The following is a 21042-nucleotide window of genomic DNA, read 5'->3' on the forward strand; positions in this document are numbered from 1 at the left end:
CATGCCACGGTGCTCGTATTGTGCAGGAGTGGTTTCAAGAACATGAGGGAGACTTTACCTTGCTTAGGTGGCCCCCACAATCACCAGATCTCAATCCAATGGAGCATTTGTGGGACGAAGTTAAAAGAGCCATCAGGCAGCTGGTTCCACAACCATCAAATCTCACAGAACTGGACAGTGCTATTCATCAGGCTTGGTGTCAGATTCCTCGCATCACCTTTCAACATCTCGTGGAGTCAATGCCAAGAAGAATCACCGCAGTATTGAAGGCAAAAGGTGGCCCAACGAAGTACTGATGAGGTGGTCATAATAATCTGGCCACCCAGTGTATTTATACACTCATGTTCATAGCAGCACTATTTGCAATAGGTGGAAGCAATTACAGTAAGTGGAAGCAACCCACATGTCCATTGATGGATGAACAGAATGTGGTATATAAAATCAATGGCATCTTATTCAGCCTTAAATAATGGAAGGGAGGAAATTCCATCATATGCAACAACATGGATGAACCTTGAAAACATTATGCTAAGTGAAATAAGCCACAAAAAGACAAATATTGTATGATTGTATGATTTTGGTACCTAAGTACTCAAACTCATAGAAACAGTAACATGGGTGGGCTGGGGAAGGAAAATGGGGAGTTACTGCTTAATGGGTACAGAGTTTCAGTTTTGCAAAGTGAAAAGAGTTCTGGAGATGGATAATGGTTGTATAACAATGTGAATGTACTTAAAACTACTGAAGTGTACACTTAAAAAACGGGGACTTCTGAGCAAGATGCTGGAACAGGGAAATGCTGTGCTCACCTCCTCCTATGACCACATCAAAATTACAACTATATTATAGAACAACCATCCTTGAGAACCACCTGAAGACTAGCTGAGCAGACGCCCTATAACTAAAGACATAAGGAAGAAACCACGATGAAACTGGTAGGAGGCAGGGAGAAAAGAAACAGGCAGGTCCCACACTCAAGATTTGGCGATTGAGAATCAGGAGGAATAGCTCAGCTATGAAAGTCCCCCTTGAAGAGCGAGGGGTCTTAGCCTCACACCCAGCCTGAGATACCAGTGCCAACATGATGAGTCCCCATAATATCTGCCTGTGAAAACCAGTGGGATTGTATCTGAGTGAGATGGAGGATTACTGGAGTCCCAGGCATTTCTCTTGAGGGGCCTGCCCAGGGACCCACTTGCTCACAAACTCCCAGCACATGGGCAACAGCTCAAAAAGCACCAGGGACATATAGAGAAGGAGTGAATCAACTGGATTCAGACTGGAGAGGGAGGAGTCAGGTCAGCTCTCTCCAGAGACAGAAGCACTGGCCGGCACCATTGCTCCTTCATTGAGCCCATCCCCATGCAGCTGGCAGGCACAGGCGGGTGCCAAATCTGAGGTCTCCCATTAACCTGGCTAGCACTGTTCACCCTACCCTGGTGATTCCCTAAGACCCGGCCCCCACATCTCACACACCTGGCCCAATTCGCTTCCAGAAGCTTTTCCACATAAGGGGCCTGCCTTGATGCAGACTTTCCTAAACTCTTTCAAAGGATCACAAACCCTAAACAAGCAGCAGCAAGCCTTGATGTGCTCTTTACCCCTTGCTAATTTGCCTTAAGCCCAGCACAAGTGGTGACTGGACTCAGCTTGCATTGCATCACCATCAGATGGCCCCAAGTCTGTGATAAACTGCAGCCAGTGTGGTTTGGAATGTAACTTCAACTACACAGCACGAGCCCAGCGGCACATGTTGTGTCTGGCCTAGACTCACATTGTCATGCCCACCAAAGGGCCCCAAGCCCGGCACTAGTAGCAGCTGGCCCTGGTTCACAGGATAGCTTCTACCAAGTGCCTCTAAGCCCAGCACAAGTGGCAACCAATGGCAGATCATATCATATTGTAGTTGCCACCAGGCAGCCTCCAGCAGGGCACTAATGGAGGCTGGCCTTGGCTTGCAACAGATCCCCTCCCAAGAGTCTCCAAAACAACACACCTGATGGCCAGATCTAAACCACACCAGAGCACCACCCAACCAAATCCACAAATGATACACCCAAAAGGCAGACTTGGTTAGCACCAGAACTCCTTGAAAGTGACTCCCTATGCATGGGATCAGCCCCCACGCAACAGTTTTGTCGACTGTAGTCACAGCCAACTCTCACAGTCAGGCTGAATGTCAAGCCCACCTACTGATGTGTCAACAGTCAAAGCTCAACTACACAGGATGGCACACACAACCCACCCAGTGAACACTCCTGGAGCACCTGGCTCAGGTGAGAAAGGAAACTACCATTGGGACTCAACAGGACTACTACATAAGGTCATTCTGCAAAGACTGGGAGAAGTGGCAAATATACTTAAGTTGTAGAAACAAACAGGGAGTCAGCTAAAATGAGACAAAGAAACATGTCCCAAATGAAAGAACAGGACAAAACTCCAGAAAAAGAACTAAACGAAATGGTGACAAGCAATCTACCAGATACAGAGTTCAAAACAGTGGTTATAAGGATGCTTAATGAATGTAGGGAAGATTAGATTAATTCAGAACTTATACAAAGAGATAGAAACCAGTCAGAAGTTAAGAATACAAGAACTGAAATGAAGAATACATTAGAGGGAATCAGCAGAGGACTAAATTAGTGGACTTGTTGGAAAACAAGGTAGTGGAAAATATCTAATTGGAAGAGCAAAAGATATTTAAAAAATGAGATAGTTTAAGAGATGTCTGGGACAACAAGTGTAGCAACATTCTCATCATAGGATTAATGGAAGGAGGGGATAGACAGCAAGGGATTGAAAGCCAATTTAAAGAAATAATGGTTAAAAACTTCCCTAACCTGGTGAAGGAAAAAGGCAGGCAGTCCCAAACAAGATGAATCCAAAGAGGCCCACACCAAGACAGATCATAATTAAAATGCCAAAGGATAAAGACAGAGAATAGAATCTTAAAAATAGCAAGAGAAAAAGCAGTTAATTATGTATAAGAGAGACCCCATAACATAATCAGTTGGTTTCTTAACACAAATTTTGCAGGCTGGAAGGGAGTGGCATGAAACATGTAAAGTGATGAAGAGCAAAGACCTACAACCAAGATTACTCTAACCTACCAGGCTGTCATTAAGAATCAAAGGAGAAAGAAGAGTTTCCCAGACAAGAAAAAACTAAAGGAGTTCATGACCACTAAACCAGTATAACACAAAATATTAATGGGACTTTTTTAGAAAAGATCAGAAACACAAAATATAGGAAAGAAAAAATTCTAACAAGGCAATTAATAAAAAGGGAGTCAATCAACAATCATGCTAGTACAAAAACTAAAAGGCAAAAGTAGGAAGATCATGTGCACTCAATAAATTAAGGGATAGATCATCCAGACAAAATCAACAAGGAAAGAGGAGCCTTAAATGACACATTAGATCAGATGGACTTAATTGATATTTTTAGAGCACTTTATCCCAAAGCAGCAGATTATACATTGTTTTCAAGTGCACATAGAACATTTTCCAAGATAGACTACATGTAAGGCTGCAAAACAAGTACAAGTCTCAATAAACTTAAGAAGACTAAAATAATATCAAGTATCTTCTTCAAACACAATGGCAGGAAACTAGAAATCAGTTGCAAGAAGAAAACTGAAAAACATAAAAACACGTGGAGGCCAAATAACATGCTATTCAATAATAAATGAGTTAACAGTGAGATCAAGGAAGAAGTCAAAAGATACCTTGAGACAAATGAAAATGAAAACACAGTACCCAAAATCTATGGGACACAGCCAAAACATTTCTAAGAGGGAAATGTATAGCAATATAGGCCTCCAAGAAACAAAAATCTCAATCTAACCTTACACCTAAAGAAACCAGAAAGAGCCCTAGCTGGTTTGGCTCAGTGGATAGAGTGTCAGCCTGCGGACTGAAGGGTCCTGGGTTCAATTCCGGTCAAGGGCACATACCTGGTTGTGGGCTCGATCCCCAGTGGGTGCCGTGTGGGAGTCAGCCGGTCTGTGATTCTCTCTCATCAGTGATGTTTCTATCTCTCTTTCCCTCTCCCTTCCTATCTGAATTCATATATATATGAAACTAGAAAGAGGAAAAACAAAGCTGAAAGTGAGTAGAAGGAAGGAAATAATAAAGATCAGAGCATAAAAATAAAGGAGAGTCTTAAAAAATTCAACAGGAAAGATCAATGAAACAAAGAACTGGTTCTTTGAAAAGAAACAAAATTGATAAACCTTTAGCCAGACTCATCAAGAAAAAAAAAGGGGACCCAAATAAAAGGATAAATGAAGGAGAAATGACAATGGACATCACAGATACAAAGGTGTATAAGAAAATACTACAAACAATTACATGCCAACAAACTGGACAGCCTGGAAGTAATGGATAAATTCTTAGAAACATACAATCTCCCAAGACTGAATCAAGAAGAACAGTAAATTTGAACAGACAGATTACTGATTTCCATTCCATTAAAAGTTATAAAAAACCTCCTAACAAACAAAAGTCTTGGACCAAATGGCTTTACAGGTGAATTTTACCAAACATTCAAAGAATTAACATCTATTCTTCTCAAACTATTGGAAAAAAATTCAAGAGGAGGGAAGACTCCCAACCTCATTTCACAAAGCCAGCATTACCCTAATTCCAAAACCAAATAAAGACACTAGAAAGAAAGAAAATTACAGGCCAATATTCCTGATGAATGTAGATGCTAAAATCCTCAACAAAATATTAGCAAACTGGATCCAGCAATACATTAAAAAGATCATACACCATGATCAAGTGGAACTTATTCCTGGAATGCAAGACTGGTTCAATATTTGCAAATCAATGAATGTGATATACCACATAAGCAAAGGATAAAAACCATATGGTCATATCAACAGATGCAAAAAAAATTTTTTTTTACAAAATCCAACATCCATTTATGATAAAACTCTCAACAAAGTGGGGATAGAGGGACCATACCTCAACATAATAAAGGTCATGTATGACAAACCCACAGCTAACATCATATTCAACAGTGAAAAGCTGAAAGCTTTTTCTTTAGGATCAGGAAAAAGAAAAGGATTCCACTTTCACCACTTTTATTAAGCATAGTACTGGAAGTCCTAGCCATATCAATCAGATAAGAAAAAGATATAAACATCCAAATTAGAAAGAAGTAATACTGTCATTATTTTATGATAATGATACTATAGAACCCTAAACAATCCATAAAAAAGCTATTAGAACTAATAAATGAATTCAGTAAAGTATCAGAATACAACGTTAATATTCAGAAATTTGTTGTATTTTTATACACCAATAACAAATGTTCAGAAAGTGAAATTAAGCAAACAATCCCAATTACAATTGCATCTAAAACTCCACAAAAAACCTAGGAATAAATTTAACCAAGGCGGTTAACCCAGAAAACTATAAGATATTGAAGTAAGAAATTGAAGAAGATACAAATACTGGTAAATAGGAGCATAAACCGTGATCATGGATAGGAAGAATTAACGTCATTAAAATATCCATACTACCCAAAGCAATCTACAGTTTCAATGCAATTCCTAAGAAAATACCAATGGCATTTTCCCAGAACTAGAATAAATACTCCTAAAATTTATGTCACCACAGAAGACCCTGAATAGCCAAAGAAAGCTTGAGAAAGAAGAACAAAGTTGGAGGTATCACACTACTTGATATCAAACTACTATACTACATGGCTCTAGTAATCAAAACAGCATTGTACTGGCATAAAAACAGACACACAGATCAATGAAACAGAATAGAGAACCCCAAATTAAACCAATGCCTATATGATCAATTAATCTATGACAAATGAGCAAGAACATACAATGGGGTAAAGACAGTCTATTCAATAATGGTGTTGGGAAAATTGGACAGATACTGGAATGAAATTAGACCACCTTCTCATGCCATATACAATAAACTCAAAATGGATTAATGATGTAAATATAAGACTTGAAACTACAAAATTCTTAGAAGGAAACATGGACAATAAATAAAATCTCTGACATTTCTCTTAGCAATATTTTTTATGTATCTCCTTGGGTAAGGGAAACAAAAGAAAAAAAATAAACAAATGGAACTACATCAAACTAAAAAGTTTTTGCACAACAAAGAAAGCCATCAACAAAATGAAATGGAAAAATGTATTTGCCAGTGATACATACAGTAAGGGGTTATTATCCAAAATATATAAGGAACTCATACAACTTAATACCAAAACAATAATCCAATTAAAAAATGGGCAAAGGACCTGAATAAACATTTCTCCAAAGAGGACATACAGATGGTCAATAGACATGAAAAGATGCTCAACATCACTAATCATCAGGGAAATGCAAATTAAAACCACAAGACATCACCTCACACCTGCCAGAATGGCTATCATTAAATAAACCAATAAAAACAAGTGTTGGTAAGGATGTGAATAAAAGGCTGCCCTTGTGCACTGTTGGTAGGACTGTACATTGGTGTAACCACTGTGGAAAACAATAAGGAGCCCTATGAAAGGGTGGGAGCTACAGTGGAGGGCTCCCCAGGGAATAGACTCACGTTCCTTTATCCCTGCTAATGCCCTAAATGCTACTCCAATGACTTGGAAAGACAAAAGGAGAGGGCAACAAAATTCTAGAAGGTAGAAAACAGAACTAAGTGGTTACTGACTTAGCAGCTTGGAGAAGCCAGAAACCTACATCCCTAAATGGTCAGAAGCTAGCCAGGGAGCGAAAAGATGGCGGCTGGCAGGACGGAGGTGAGGGAGAGGAAGTGAGTGAGTGAGGGTATGAAAGGAGAGTGTGTGGATGTGCGTGGTGTGTGTGTGAGTGAGTGAGGGAAAGTTAAATCTCGCAGGAGCAGCAGGGGCTGGCAGACAGGCTCTCCTTGACAAGGAGAGAGTACCACCGCTGCGGGCACTCCCTGGATGGCGGGACGCCAGCACGGAGCCCATGCCATCTTGAAGGGCAGAACGGCCTTTTTTAGGAACTCATCAACACCACCAACCAGACAGGCCTTGGAACTGCCCCACGACCCAGCAGCCACTCCAGCCAAAATCCTGCTACCCCAGCTGCAGACCCGCGGACCCTGGGACCTCCACCTCCAAAGGTGCACCGCTCGGCAGCATAAGACACCCATGAAAAACACACATGGTGTCAAAACAAGCCAAAGGAAAATCGTTTGGGCAAAAAATGAAAAAGGATCCCAAGTCAAATTTATAGAAAAGATTCCTTTATTAACTTTTGGTCGAGAATATGTTTGTATATTTTCAGAAAACACCTCCAAGACCATGTGGATTCCTGCAACAGAGAGGAATTGACAGGACTGCTCCAGCCATGAAGACAGAAGAGAAACAGTCCAGAGATGGAAGACACTGATGACGCCTTGCCATACTAGCAGTCAGCACCTGTGCGTCGCGGCAGGTTGCCCAGGACCAAACCAAAGAGGGTCGGACCTGCATTACCACCATTTGTCCACCATCCAGAACTGAAATATCATTGCTGACATGTACACATAAAGAACTGTTTGACATTGAAATTGGGACTCAAAAGAACTGTTGGCCCAGAAAGAAACTCACTACAGACTGATTCATTTGCCTCTCAGCATAACCATTATTGCTTGTCTCATTTTCGGTTCTTATAAGTGTATTTCTAGTATCACATGATCTCACTCATCTAGGGGAAATAATGAACAATATAAACTGATGAACAAAAACAGACCCAGAGACAGAGAAGCAGCGATCAGACTGTCAAACCTCAGAGGGAAGGTAGGGGAGAGTGGGGTTAAGGGGGAGAGATCAATCAAAGGACTTGTATGTATGCATATAAGCCTAACCAGTGGTCACGGACAACAGGGTGGTGGGGGCATGCGTGGGGAGGGGTTTGGGATGGGAATGGGGGGATGAGGACAAATATGTGATACCTTAATCAATAAAGAAATTAATAAAATAAAAAAAGAAGCTAGCCAGCTGATGCCAGGAGTGCAGAGAAGCATGACTCGTGAGCCATGCGTGTGGAAAAACATTAGGGCAGGAAAGGAAGAGAGGCTGAGTCTGAGCAGAGGACAGGTGGGGTTACTGTCCAGAGAGGCTGAGCAGAAGGCTTGGTATTGGGAACTCCAAGCCCAGCTGAGGGTGGGGGTAACATGGGGTCAAGGAAAAGTCTGCATATCTACAGATTGTTATCTGGGGGCCCCTCAAACAAGGCCTGCCAACCATCAGGCTCCCTCCCGTCGCACAGAGCTCCAGTTTCCTATATAGTGTCAGTTTTTTAAAAAATCTTCACCCAAGGATATGTTTATTGATTTTTGTAGAGAGAGGAAGGTGGGGGAGTGGGGGGCGAGTGGGCAGAGAGAGAGAGAGAGAGGATCATCAATGTGAGAAAGAAACATCCATCAATTGCCTCCCGGACGTGCTGGACTGGGAATCAAACCTGCAGCCTTCCTGGTGTACAGGGCGATGCTCCAACCAACTCAGCCACCCAAGAAGGGGCCCTGGGGCCCAGGGAAACCCAGGGTGGCGTGAGGGATGCCCGATGGTAGCAGTACCCAGGCTGGAGCAGCACAGCTTCCAGGAGCCCAGGCTGCAGGGACAAATGAACGATGGGTGGTCAAGGCTGAAATGATTCTTACAGGGCTTTCAGAAAATGTGAGGCCAAATTACTGTCAGAGAAACTTGAGTGAAGGGTGGGGGGTGTTTTGGGGAGAGACAAGAGCTAAAGCTATTTTTTCCAAGAAAAACAAAAAGTTGTCCAAGGAAGGAAATTAATCATGGTACACTATGTGCCTTATCTGAGAACAGTATTTACATAGTTCTAATGCTGAATATGGATTTGACCAAAATTGAGATGTGAGTCTATTGGAGGAACGTGGGGCAGAGACCACGTGGATTTGGGGCGTGGGTAGAGAGAGCTTCTATAGCAATAATAACCTGCAAATGTGGAATGCAGGCTTACCAAATGTGCAGGAACCACAGCAGTCCTCTGAAGCAGGCAGATAGTATTCCTTTTAGAGCCGAGGAAGCCCAGGCTCAGAGAGGTAGAGTGGTTTGCCTACAGTCACAGTTTAAAACTGCTAGAGCCAGGATTTCAACCCAGGCAGGTTGGTTCTAAAGCCTGCACTTTAAAATGCTTTGCTCACCTGTTTTGGGTACAAAGGCAAGACATGATTTAAAACATCAAGAAGTAACAGTATAAATAACTAACAATCCTATATAATAAAAGGCTAATATGCAAATCGACCAAACGGTGGAATAACCTGTTGCTATGATGTGCACTGACCACCAGGGGACAGACGCTCAATGCAGGAGCTGCCCCTTGGTGGTCAATGTGCTCCCACAGGGGGAGCGCCATTCAGCCAGAAGCCCGGGCTCATGGCTGGCAAGCACAGCGGTGGTGGCGGGAGCCTCTCCCACCTCCGCTGCACTGCAAGAGGGTGCAGGCCGGGCTGCCCCCCCCCTCCAACCTAGTGCACAAATGTCGTGCACCGGGCCTCTAGTATGGAAATAAATATCAAATGCAGCAGCTAAAAGGCTTGAAAGTGTTGTCTCAAGGTAGTAAATGGTAGGGAATTTCATTTTTTGTGAGAAGTTATTTGATTGTTACACTATGGACATACGGTATTTTTAAGAATTTAAGGAGCCCTGGCTGGCGTGGCTCAGTTGGTAGGAGCTAAGTCCTATGCACTGCAAGGTCACGGGTTCAATTCCCCGTCATCACATACCCAAGTTGTGGGTTTGATTCCAGTTGGGGTGTGTATAGGAGGCAACCAATCGATGTTTCTCTCTCACATTGACAGTTCTCTCTCCTCTCTCACTTCCTCTCTCTCCAAAATTAAAAAAACAAAAACATGTCCTCGGGTGATGATTAAAAATATATGATAATAGTAATAAAATGTTATCGAGAGGGGGGAAGCTAGGGCACCAGTGATGGGAGGGTGGGTCTCCAGTTTTGACTGGTTTGCCCCGTATGCAGCCTGAGTCGTCTTCACCAATTTGAGACTCAGCTCCGCAGGACTAGATGGTTTCCAGGTTCTCCTCCAGCTCCTCACATTCTGGCAGTGAACAAGACGAGCAGTGATTTGGAGAACACGTACCATAAAGAGAGCTAATGAGGGTGATGTGATAGAACTGAAGGATTGGATAGGTGCTGCTTCAGGTCAGCTGTTCAGGGAGGCGTCTAAAGGGACCGGAACCGAGTGGGCAAGTAGTGACTGCAAAGGCCCCAGGGTGGGCAGGCGTCATTCCAAGGGTGGCTGGAGGGAGATGAGGGGCAACAAGGCAGCTGCACCAACAGGGTCATGGAGTTTGCAGCGAGATTGACCGTGACTGTGATGGGTACAGGCTGGAGGGAACAGAGAAGCGGGCCCTTTAGGGAACTGGGGGACAGTGGTGAAGGGGGTGAGAAACTCCTGCTCCTGGGCGCGTCCTGGAGGAGTAAACAGACTGAGCTACAAGACGGGATGCAAGTGTGGGAGACCGAAGTCAGGGATGGCTCCTTCACACTCTGATCCAAATCCACTCTCCTTTCCGGATCACTCCTCAGGCCACCTCTCCATAAACAGTCCCCGCCACCCTGTCTGCCTTTCTCTTTGGTCTCCTGTCCTCCCACCATTTTCCACGCAGCAGTCCTGCCACCTGCAGCTCCAAAGCTTCTGTGCACCTGTGCCTCCCTCCTCTCTGCACTTCAGTTCCAGGCTCTGTTTGACTCACTTCTTGATTTTCCATGCTTGAGGCAGGCCTCCCCCTCACGTCCCACAAGCCTAATCTGTCCTTTCACCTTGTCAGAGTAACCAGCCCGGAGCTCCCATCAGGTCCCGGTCCTGCTTGAGGTGTCCCAGTGTTGTCAAATGCCTGGACTGCATGTGCCTGCCAGCCTTGTCTTTTCCCCACGGCCACACCTTTCCAAGTACAATTTCCTGAACCCCATGGGACTCCCGACATTCCACAGGCTGGTGACTGAGAACAAGGCAGTAGAGGGGGGTGAGTGGGTGGGCAGAAGTCCCATTGGGAATGTCCTTCCTCCCTGAAGAGGCAGGGAGACTGGGATGAGATCCCAGACCAGGCCTTGTTGGCTGAGAAGAAAGCACAAGACCTATGAACTAAGCGTGACTTCTCCAAGGGCCACTTGCCATGCGATGCATGTCCAGGGGGTGTCACCCTCCAGGTGTTTCTGGCTGGTTGTAGGCTGCCGATGGCAGATGGACACATCCTTTGTTTTCCTGCACGGGGCGCCTTGTTTCTGAAGCCTGCACAGCGCTGGGCAAGTAGGGCAGGGAAATGCCAGGCTTTGACGAGGGGCCCACCTGGCTCAACTCTGATTTATTTCCATTTCTGTCTGAGTCATTTTTACACAAATTACTTTTGCCGATTACATAACAGTCTGTGGCCCAGGCCCAGGCAAGCAGTAAGTACTTACCTTCACACCGGAGCCAAGGTCGCTGCGTGAGTCACAGTGAGTCACAGGGAAGCATCATTGCCCTCCAGGACCTTGAAAAAAGAACAGGAAGCGTGCTTGTTACAGGGCTGCTGGGTCATGCTGTCAGGACTAGGATGTAAAGTCAGTGCTGCCACCTGAATCCTCTCTTGTAGCCCATCACAGGTGACTAGTTTATACACACACACGCACTTTTATTTATCATTACTCGTATTTTTTTCTGTAATATATATTGTGTGCTTTTTAAAGTCCTTTTAAAATGATTAAAAGTGGCCCTAGCCAGTTTGGCTCAGTGGATAAAGTGTTGGCCTGCAGACTGAAAGGTTCCGGGTTCGATTCTGGTCAGGGGCACATGCCCGGGTTGCAGGCTCGATCCCTAGTGTGGGGCGTGCAGGAGGCAGCCGATCAATGATTCTCTCTCATCACTGATGTTTCTCTCTCCTTCTCCCTTCCTCTCTGAAATCAATAAAAATATATTTAAATAAATAAATAAAATGATTAAAAATGAACTGCTCTGGAAAACTGCAGTTCTCAGGGCTCGATCCCAGGACAGGCTCCATCTGGCAAGTGTGTTCTCACGATGAGTGCCTTTCCTCAGAAAATGACTATAAAGGGTTGGAGGTGTCTCCTGGAACCTCAAGCCACCACAGGGTGGTCAAGAGCAGTGAGCTCTGGGCTGTGCTGGGGTTGGGAACAGCTGCTCCAGCAGGAACCAAAACATTTACTCTCTGGCCCTTCCAGGCAAGCTTCCAACCCCAACTGAGACCAAAGCCTTGCCGGTCTCTGGCACGTGTGCCGACAGCCTGCTTCCTTTCTCCTCCGCAGGCCTCTGCCCGATGGCTGACGTGTTCGTGTACGGGACCCTGAAGCGAGGCCAGCCCAACCACAAGGTCCTGCTGGACGGCACCAACGGCTGCGCCACCTTCCAGGGCCGGGGCCACACGGTGGAGCCGTACCCCTTGGTGATCGCTGGGGAACATAACATTCCGCGGCTGCTGAACCTGCCGGGGCGCGGCCACCGCGTGGCCGGGGAGATATACACTGTGGACGAGCAGATGCTGCGCTTCCTGGACGAGTTCGAAGGCTGCCCCGACATGTACCAGCGCAGGCAGGTGAGCGTCGCGGTGCTCGAGTGGGAGGGCGCCTCCCAGGGGCCCCCTGCCGCTGAAAGGAGCCTGCAGTGCTTCGTGTACAGCACGGCCACCTACCCGCCCGAGTGGGCCCAGCTCCCGTACCTCGACAATTACGACTCGCAGGGGGCGCACGGGCTCCGCTATAATCCACGGGAAAACAGATAACCGCCCAAGGAATGCTCTCTAGCCAGGGGACACATAGAGCCCTGATGATGGTAAGATTACCTCAGCTTGGTCTGCACGCACTGAATGCAAAAGCCTAATGATGTCCTTTGAAACAAATATTTGTAAAACTCAATCTGTGGAAAAAGAAATACTCTCTTTTAGTGTCAGCCAATTTCCTAGATAATTTTGACATACCAATAAGAAGATTGTTCCCTGAAATCTATCCATCCAATACTGCTTTATTGCTTGCTGCTTAAAGAGCATTAGGTGTTTGAATGTACTGGGTAAGAAAAATTTGGGCTTTTAATTCCCCTAAATGGCATTTCAGGAACTCATATGTTATCATCCTTTCTTTCTGCTTTGTCTGCTTTGCTTTAATCTGAAGATGACATTTAAAATGAATGTGAAGACTTTGTGTTGCAGCTAGATTTTAGCAGCCCTACTCTATTGATTCTGACCTGTATAGCACCAAGAAAAAAAAAAAAAAGCTGAGCTGATCTTGGATGTCTCCGTGTAATAAATAATAAAAGAAACTCAAGAAAACCATGCTGCATTTTAGAGTAGTTTTGGAGAACATACAACATTGTTCTTCACAATTTTCAGATCAAGCTTATAAAAGAGACTATTAAAGATGATCATTTAAAATTAAACTGTTTTAGAAAATCAAATATAAAAGCATTGGTGCCATTTTTGGCCCCTTTCTTGGCCCTTATTTGGTAGAAGGTTCTTTTTCTTCTAATCTAGCAAAATAATGAGCACCCGCTTGCTGGCAGACACAGCTGAACACCCTGATTTCAGATGGAAGCTCCCCCAAGCCCAGTGCCCAGTGGCAAGCACTGTCCCTGCTTCTGAGGGAGCGGCATTTGGGGGGTGGGCCTTTGGAGAAGAACCAACACATTAGCAATTTGTTCTTCAGGCCTGACAGAAAGCTTAGCTTCCAAATACAAACAGCACTTAAAATAATTTTAGTGAGGCACGAAGTAGCAATTACTACCCACCTCCACCTCGTGATCTGTCAGTGTAGATTCAGATCAGTGTGCGACTGCCTCTGCTTGCTTACCAGCAAAGTGTGAAATGTATTCCAAGAACTTCAGAACCCAATGAAAATGCAGCTGCTGATCTCAGAAACCTCGTCTCCTCTGGGAGAGCTCACTCACTCTTCAACTTAATGGTAGACTGTGATCACTAACTGCATCTGGCACAAAAACATGATCATTATTTTTAGCCCCTTTTTCCTAATTGGAAACTTGCTTCACAAAGACACAAAAAGGCAAGGATGGGCATCAGCTGATGAGTTCGTGGCAGCCCCACCCACTGCAGTTGGGGTGAGGGGGTTCTGGGGGGAAGAGGGGCCCTATGAGTCATCTCTCCTTAAGGTGACGTCCAGGGATCCAGCAGATCCAGTACTTACCCATTAGAGCCATGCAGGGGGATGTCCATGATCATCATCAGTCTGTAGGAAGTTACAAGTAACCACAACCAGAAGTCCTCAACCAGGATGAGCAGGCATCCAGATTACAGGGTGGCAAATGCTAATCTACTAAAACTGAAGACAAAGAGCTCGGATTTATATAAATATTTTAAAGGATCACAATGAAATGCTAGTATTTAAAGTCCACGGGGGGTGGGGGCATGCGTGGGGAGGGGTTTGGGATGGGAATGGGGGGATGAGGACAAATATGTGATACCTTAATCAATAAAGAAATTAATAAAAAAAAATAAAGTCCACGGGCACATTGTCTTCATTCAAAAAAAGGGCAAACTAATATTTAGACAAACGCTCAATTTTATTGATTTAACTTTGACACTAGGAAATCTCATAGCAGAAGTACAAATCATATGTACAAGTATTTATAACAGTAAAAATTTCCATTGGTGATTTTTTGGCAGAATGTTGGTTTTGACTATATGTGGAATAAATATGACCATGTAAAATCTGCTGCACAGGGGTGTTCCCGCAAAATGCTTGAATAAATTGAGTGAAAGAATAATAATACAAATGGCTAATTAAATTGGGTGACGGCTGAAAGGCTATAAATACTTCATTGCAGTTCCACAAGCAGATCTCCTTCTCCAACTGTGTCCCCAGCTTTACAATGCACTGATTTCACCTTGAATAAAAATTAAAAAAAGAAGGGGGTAAGAATGATTAACTAGACCAGGAAGGAGCATTAATGTTGTTATTGTTTCTGGAAGTGGAAGGATGGCCTGACGGGCTGAGAGCACAGGTAGGACTCCAGAATCGCACAGTCGGAGGGGACCTCGTGCTGAGGGACGGCCTCGTGCAGGGCCCTGACTCACCACCTTCCCCTCCCCTGGTGCTCCTGTCCTTGTCCTTCAGTTGCTGGTGCAAGGCAGTTCCCGCTGGCTGGCCCTAAGAGCCACTAGTTGATCCTGGATAAGCTCTCAACACCCAGCCCTCCACATCTCTGCTGGTTTAGGCTGCAGAAATGTTCTCTTTGAGTTAATGGTATACTTAGTTTAGTGTAACAACAACAACAAGCCCAAAACAAAAGACAGTTATACAAGAGTCCAAACAGGTACTGATTCACAGGAGAAACTCCCTAGCCTGATCAGAAACTTCCTTCTGAAGGGAAATGACATGCTTAGAAGCGTGGGCTGCCCTGATAGTACTTTGCGGTGTGATGTGGAACAAGCACTGAGCTCCCACGATGTTGCTAGTGTGCCCTTTCATTCTACTCATTTCTCCCAGTTTTAATCAGGTTTGCTTTCCCAAGTTCAGACCTCAAGAGGGCAACGGGTTGAACTGGGAAAGAAATAGTGGTTTGACTTCTTGGGAGTTTGTTCCTCGGGTGAGAAAATGAACAAAGGGTTGGAACTAACGAGCGGCACACAGGAACAGCACCAGCGACAGCAGGCTCCATGGGCCTTCTTCCCCTGACCGGTAGCCCAGGCTCTTTCAGGCCGACCTGAACCTGTGCAATGACTACTTCTGAGGCCTTGTTCAACAGGTGCTGTTTGCACTGAAGTGGCTGCTTTTATGATCTGAAACCAGTGTTTATATAGGCAGTTTTCACTGCGATTACTAAAGAACTTGCTTCTTTGTGAACCTTTTCTCTGGGAGGAAAAATGGCCCCCACGTAGGAACCACCAGCCCCTCGGCTCCCCAGGGCCTGGTGCTCTGGGCTGGGGCTCTAGCCCAGTGGTTGGCAAACTCATTAGTCAACAGAGCCAAATACCAACAGTACAACGATTGAAATTTCTTTTGGGAGCCAAATTTTTTAAACTTAAACTTCTTCTAACGCCACTTCTTCAAAATAGACTCGCCCAGGCCGTGGTATTTTGTGGAAGAGCCACACTCAAGGGGCCAAAGAGCCGCATGTGGCTCGCGAGCCACAGTTTGCCGACCACTGCTCTAGCCAATCCTGGTGCCCTGCTGGGGGGCGGAGGGAAACGGGATGAGCAGGAAGCAATGCAGCTAATAGGGGTCAGGCCACAGACAAATTCGCCCAGAGCCCAGTGACACCTGAAAGCTGCTCTGGGCTGCTGACCAGGGAGCAGCTGAGCCTCACGGTGATGCCCAGGCCACAAGGACGTAAAACACACTGACAGACACGAGCCCTTGCTCCTTCAGGGAGCTGTGACCAAGTTCATTTCTGCGTTAGTACCTCAGCCCATCAATACAGGCCCTTGACATGCATCTGACATATTCTGCTTCCGCCCAAATGAGGGCAGGTTCTCGTCACAGATGGAAATCTCATGGTGCTAATGCAGTGTCAGTGTTAATCTCAAGGAACAAACGTTAACAGTTTCACAAGAGCAGAAACCAATATTTTCTTGTTCACCTTATAAAAAGTTATCATGTAGCCCTAGCTGGTCTAGCTCAGTGGATAGAGCATCGGCCTGCGGACTGAAGGGTCCCAGGTTCGATTCCCGTCAAGGGCACATGCCTGGGTTGTGGGCTCAATCCCCAGTAGGGGGCGAGCAGGAGGAGGCGGCCGATCAATGATTCTCTTTCATCGTTGATGTTTCTAACTCTCTCTCCCTTCTCCCTCTCTGAAATCAATAAAAAAATATTTTTTTAAAAAAAGTAATCATGTAGAAAGCATGATTCCTTAAAAAACCCACAAATCATACCTTTCTCCTCTTCCAAAACCATGGAGATGGGACAGCTGTGTGCAGCCCCCTCTAGCCTGGCCTCGCCCTCCTGCCGGGATGGACTGGAGTCCTCAGCACATTCTCTGATCATCAGTTCATTTCTCTTTGGGTGACAAATGGAAGCTGTGTCTCCCTCATGCAGATTTCACTGTAAGCTGACAGCACCTCTCTGCCAGGGCACCATGGTCCGCAGGTCCAGCCTCACTGTCCAGTTGTGGCCACAGTGCAGGACGTGGCCGCCTGCGCTGCCATCATCACCGCCCTGCCCCGCCTCGCTCCAGACTTTTACCCAAATTGTCCTTCACAAAAGGATCATTCTGCTACAAATGGTGTCTTTATAGTCACAGAAAGGATAATGAAGTTATTGCTTTAAAGGCCTTTCCCATTTTCTTCAAGGAGAAAAGACATTTAAGAAGTTTTTACTCTTAATAAATTTCAGTACTAATACATCATCTCCTTTTTCTCCCTAAATCATTACATCCCACATGTGTACATGGGGCTTTCAGCTCCTCTTGATCTAAAATTGAATTGTTCTCTTTGTGGAGAAATTATCTTGAAGAGTTACATTAATTTTTGCAATCTCTAAAACCATTTCCTGCTGTGTCGCCTAAGTCTCAGATAACTAACTGCCTCCAAGACAGATGTAAACATTAAAAATTAAAGACCCCTTAATTTGAAAGACATTAAGGTGAAGAACAATTGTTCCTTGACTATCTGAACACTATACAGACTCTCTTGGAAGGCCTGCTCTCCACAAGGCAAGGACACACCGATCCAGGGAGGAAAGAGCTCCAATCTAATGTCCCTCATCTGTGGGAGGGATGGGTGGGAAGAGATCACGCCTGTGGTCCCTTTCAGGCCTAATCGTCCAAGATTCAAAGGTGGAAGTTCTGCTTCCTGTCACAGAGCTGACATGAGCTGGCAGGAACTTGGGGACATACCTTGCCAGTTTTCCCAGCTGTCATACTGTTCTGCATTTTCATGGCTTCAATCACACATATTTCCTGACCTTCTGATACCTGGAAAATAAGTAAAAATGGACAGAAGTTTTAGCAGCATTCTAATTTTACAACAGTGTTCAAGAGTGAAGCCATTAAATTCTTCGTCCAACATGCTAAAATTTTATCCAAACCGTAACAACAACCTCAGATATATACTTCAAATCCCAAATCCCTCTTTGGGGGATAGCAGAGAAAAGGCCAGGCCTGGGAATCGGAGATATGGCAAACAGACATGCTTTCCACTCACACGCAATCAATTGGTAAATCTACAGAGAGATTTGTGGTTCCAGAGACTGCTGATGGGTGGGTACACAGATTCCTTTGGGAGGCGGGTGAAAATGTTCTCGGATTGACTGTGGTGATGGTTACACAACTCGGTGAATAAACCAAAACCACTCAAGTGCATACTTTTAAAGGAATGAATTATATGTGAATTTTATCTCAGTAAAGCTGGTATCAAAAAATGGAGTTTTTCTCTACAGACCTGGGGAGTTGGGAACAACAGCCAAACATCCGGGCCCTCGGGACCATGGTCTCAAACCTCACAGGGCAGGGAATGATTTCTAGAGCTGTGCCCATTCCTTGCCAGGACACCGGGAGCTCCCACTGGCCTGGGCTCCAGGGCTCAAGCTTGGTGTGGTGATGTTTGCCTGCTGTTATGTGGGAAATCCAGGCCGAGCTGGGTATAAACTCCCTGGGTTTAACCTGGGTCTTCCACCCAGGATTCAGCTGAAACTAAAAGCCATTCTGTTTTTTTCTCTGCCCTTGATGAGTAAGCACCAATGGGCTGGGCTGGGTTTTCTCCTATCTTTGTGAAAAACAGCCTCCCAGTCTTTGAAATGGGAGAGTCCCTTTTCCTGGACCTAGGGCAACCGGCGATGTGGGGGGCTGGTGGGCATCTGGTGTGGGGCTCCTGGGCTCTCACACCACTGCAGCTGTGCTTGCCCAGCGTTGCAGAAGTGCCTGGAGAATGTTCTTTCCTGAAATCCCCAGATGATCTCCAAGCCCTGTCCGGCCCCCCGTGGGGCACAAGCTGTCTTGCTGGCAGGCGGCACTGCCTGAGCCCTATGCATGCATTCCTTTCCTCCGCTGATCAGGTGGTGGGCAGCTTTTTTCTGGCACAGAAACGTAGGAAGGGAGGGGATGCCAAGCTTCGGTGCTGGCACAGAGGAGAGACTGTGCTGCAGAGCTGGGCATGAAGCACTGTGCTCGCTGCCCTTTTTGATTCATTTTCACCTGGCATCTGCATTCCATGGAGAGGAAGAATCAACTCGAGAGGGCTGTTCTTTCAAACTTAGTGTTCTTCAAAACGCAGAGGAAGAGAAGTGAGGGCAGCTCAAAGACAAGGCGGATGCCCAGGCAGGGTGTTGACAGCTACCCCTCAAGTTGTCATTTCAGAGCCTTGGGATCAGGCAAGATGGGGGAAGGGCAAGTTCCCCCAGAGCAGTACCTGCCATGTAGCTCCACACAAAGAGCTCTGGTGGATCCAGCCCAAGGCTTCTGAGACCCAGGCTGAGCATCAGAGCTGACCTCAGGAAACAGCACTCCAACCCAAGGACTGGGCATTCCAACAGGGCTCAGGGGGTTTGGGGAAATGGATCTGAAATTCAACAATGGGAATTCCATCCAAAAATTAGCAGTCAGCTCTCCCCCTTGGGGCTCTGGTAGCTCTTTCCTCCACAGATGGACTAGTGCCCACACCCCATGGAACCGCCGCCCCCCCCCCCACACACACACCACACACACACACACACGCCCCACCGGCCAGGCTTCCTCAACTGTCTTGCTCAGAGCCCCCTTCTCCCTATCCCAGGCCTCATGGGCTTCTCTTAGGTGGACACAACCTTGCTCCTCTGCAGTGCCTCAGCCTACTGCTTGGCATCTGCTGGCCAGAGTGCCCCTCACTGCTTCTTAGAGAACTTCAAGAAAGTGATTTCACAGTTAATGCAAATATGAAAAAAGAAAAGAACCAGGAGATTTCCAAAAGTTACCCCAAGGGTAGGCCGGCCTAGGCCAATCTGACAACAATGCCCTAGGAAACTTTTGGAAGGACAGCTGGGCCTGGGCCACAGCCACACTAAGGTTAGATCAGGGCCTGTTGGAGCCTGGGGGCAGTGGAGACAGAAAGTCTATGGGGCCCACTAACTGGCCCTGGATGCTTGCAGCATGGGTGATGTGTACAAGTAGCTACAAGTGGTAGGTTTCCAATTGTTTATCAAAAAAACAAAACCTCTGATGTAGCCAGAGGTAATCAGGACAGGGGGAAAGTCCCAAATTTGCAACACCCCCTTTGCTCTGATTGTCTGATTGCCTGGCTCTGGCAATTTGATTAACAGGATTTCACAGAGAGCGCCGACTCTGCCGCGACTGCCCTTCTGCCCTCCCACAGCCAGCGCTGTCCTGGCTGGCAAAATTCAACCCCACAGCTTCCTCTTCATTCCTGGTTTCTCTCCCTAGTGTTTGCTGGTCTCCACCTATATTACTGAGCTGTAGATGGAAATTTAAGTAATTCATCTCTCTCTGTGTTCACGTAATCTGCTGTGTAGTCTGTTTTCACTCATTTGTCCCTAAAAGAGAGAGAACTCTTGGAAGTTGTTTCTTCACCCCTCAGAATAGTGAGATATGTTTTGGTCAATAGAATCATTTTATACCTGCACATGTGAACTTGATCTCAATTCGTTACTTCATTCCTCAAAAATCCAAGTTGGGTAAGAAACGTGGTACAAACCACATAGCAAAGAATGCAGACGGGGCTGTAAGTAGGGGTTCCAGTCCAACAACACTGAGAGGGCATTCCCAGGCCTCTCACCTCAGCAACCTGGAAGCCTCCTTGTGCAGAGGTGCCCGTTCCCCCCCACCCCCTCCCCGAACTCAGGAAGGCTGGTGTACCTTGTGGATTTCCCCGCTGCTCAGAAAGCCGGGCATTAATTGTGTGAGCACAGGGGCCATGTAAAGTCAGTTTCCACCCCACAGCTCACATGTGAGGGCCCCGCTCCTGAAGGAGCTATGTGTGCACACTTCTCTAACACTTTTGTGAATCATCGATAAAGACTTAATGATTATGACAGGATGTCTCCAACGTTGGGCTTACAAAATGGTCACAAGCCCCACAAGTCTTTTTGATCAACCTAGTCAGCATGATGTACTTCTCCGCTCCCTGTCTAATTGCTGTAAAGTTTGG

General features: G+C 45.9%; 2 protein-coding genes across 10 annotated transcripts in view; one reads left to right on the top strand and one right to left on the bottom strand.

The window, feature by feature from the left end:
- Positions 1 to 14436, top strand: part of GGACT (gamma-glutamylamine cyclotransferase) — a 50652-nt gene extending 36216 nt beyond the window's left edge. For 4 of the 8 annotated variants that reach the window (XM_080662431.1, XM_080662429.1, XM_080662436.1 and 1 more), the window contains one exon: positions 12269 to 13256. In XM_080662431.1, coding sequence (XP_080518557.1) covers positions 12269 to 12741 — 473 coding nt within the window. In that variant the 3' untranslated portion in view covers positions 12742 to 13256. Of the gene's footprint in view, positions 1 to 12268 lie in introns of all 8 variants that reach the window. The other 4 variants (XM_080662435.1, XM_080662434.1, XM_080662432.1 and 1 more) reach the window with 3 other exon arrangements.
- A 48-nt stretch (positions 14437 to 14484) lies between these two features.
- The window catches only part of PCCA (propionyl-CoA carboxylase subunit alpha), a 402018-nt gene continuing 395460 nt past the window's right edge, over positions 14485 to 21042 (bottom strand). Inside the window, exons 23-24 of one of the 2 annotated variants that reach the window (XM_080662438.1) lie at positions 17802 to 17879; positions 14485 to 14852 (exon numbers count right to left, since the gene is read on the bottom strand). In XM_080662438.1, coding sequence (XP_080518564.1) covers positions 14784 to 14852; positions 17802 to 17879 — 147 coding nt within the window. In that variant the 3' untranslated portion in view covers positions 14485 to 14783. The remainder of the gene's footprint in view (positions 14853 to 17801; positions 17880 to 21042) is intronic. The other variant, XM_080662437.1, reaches the window with a different exon arrangement.

Source organism: Plecotus auritus (assembly GCF_963455305.1).
Source record: "Plecotus auritus genome assembly, chromosome: 3".
Taxonomy (NCBI): domain Eukaryota; kingdom Metazoa; phylum Chordata; class Mammalia; order Chiroptera; family Vespertilionidae; genus Plecotus; species Plecotus auritus.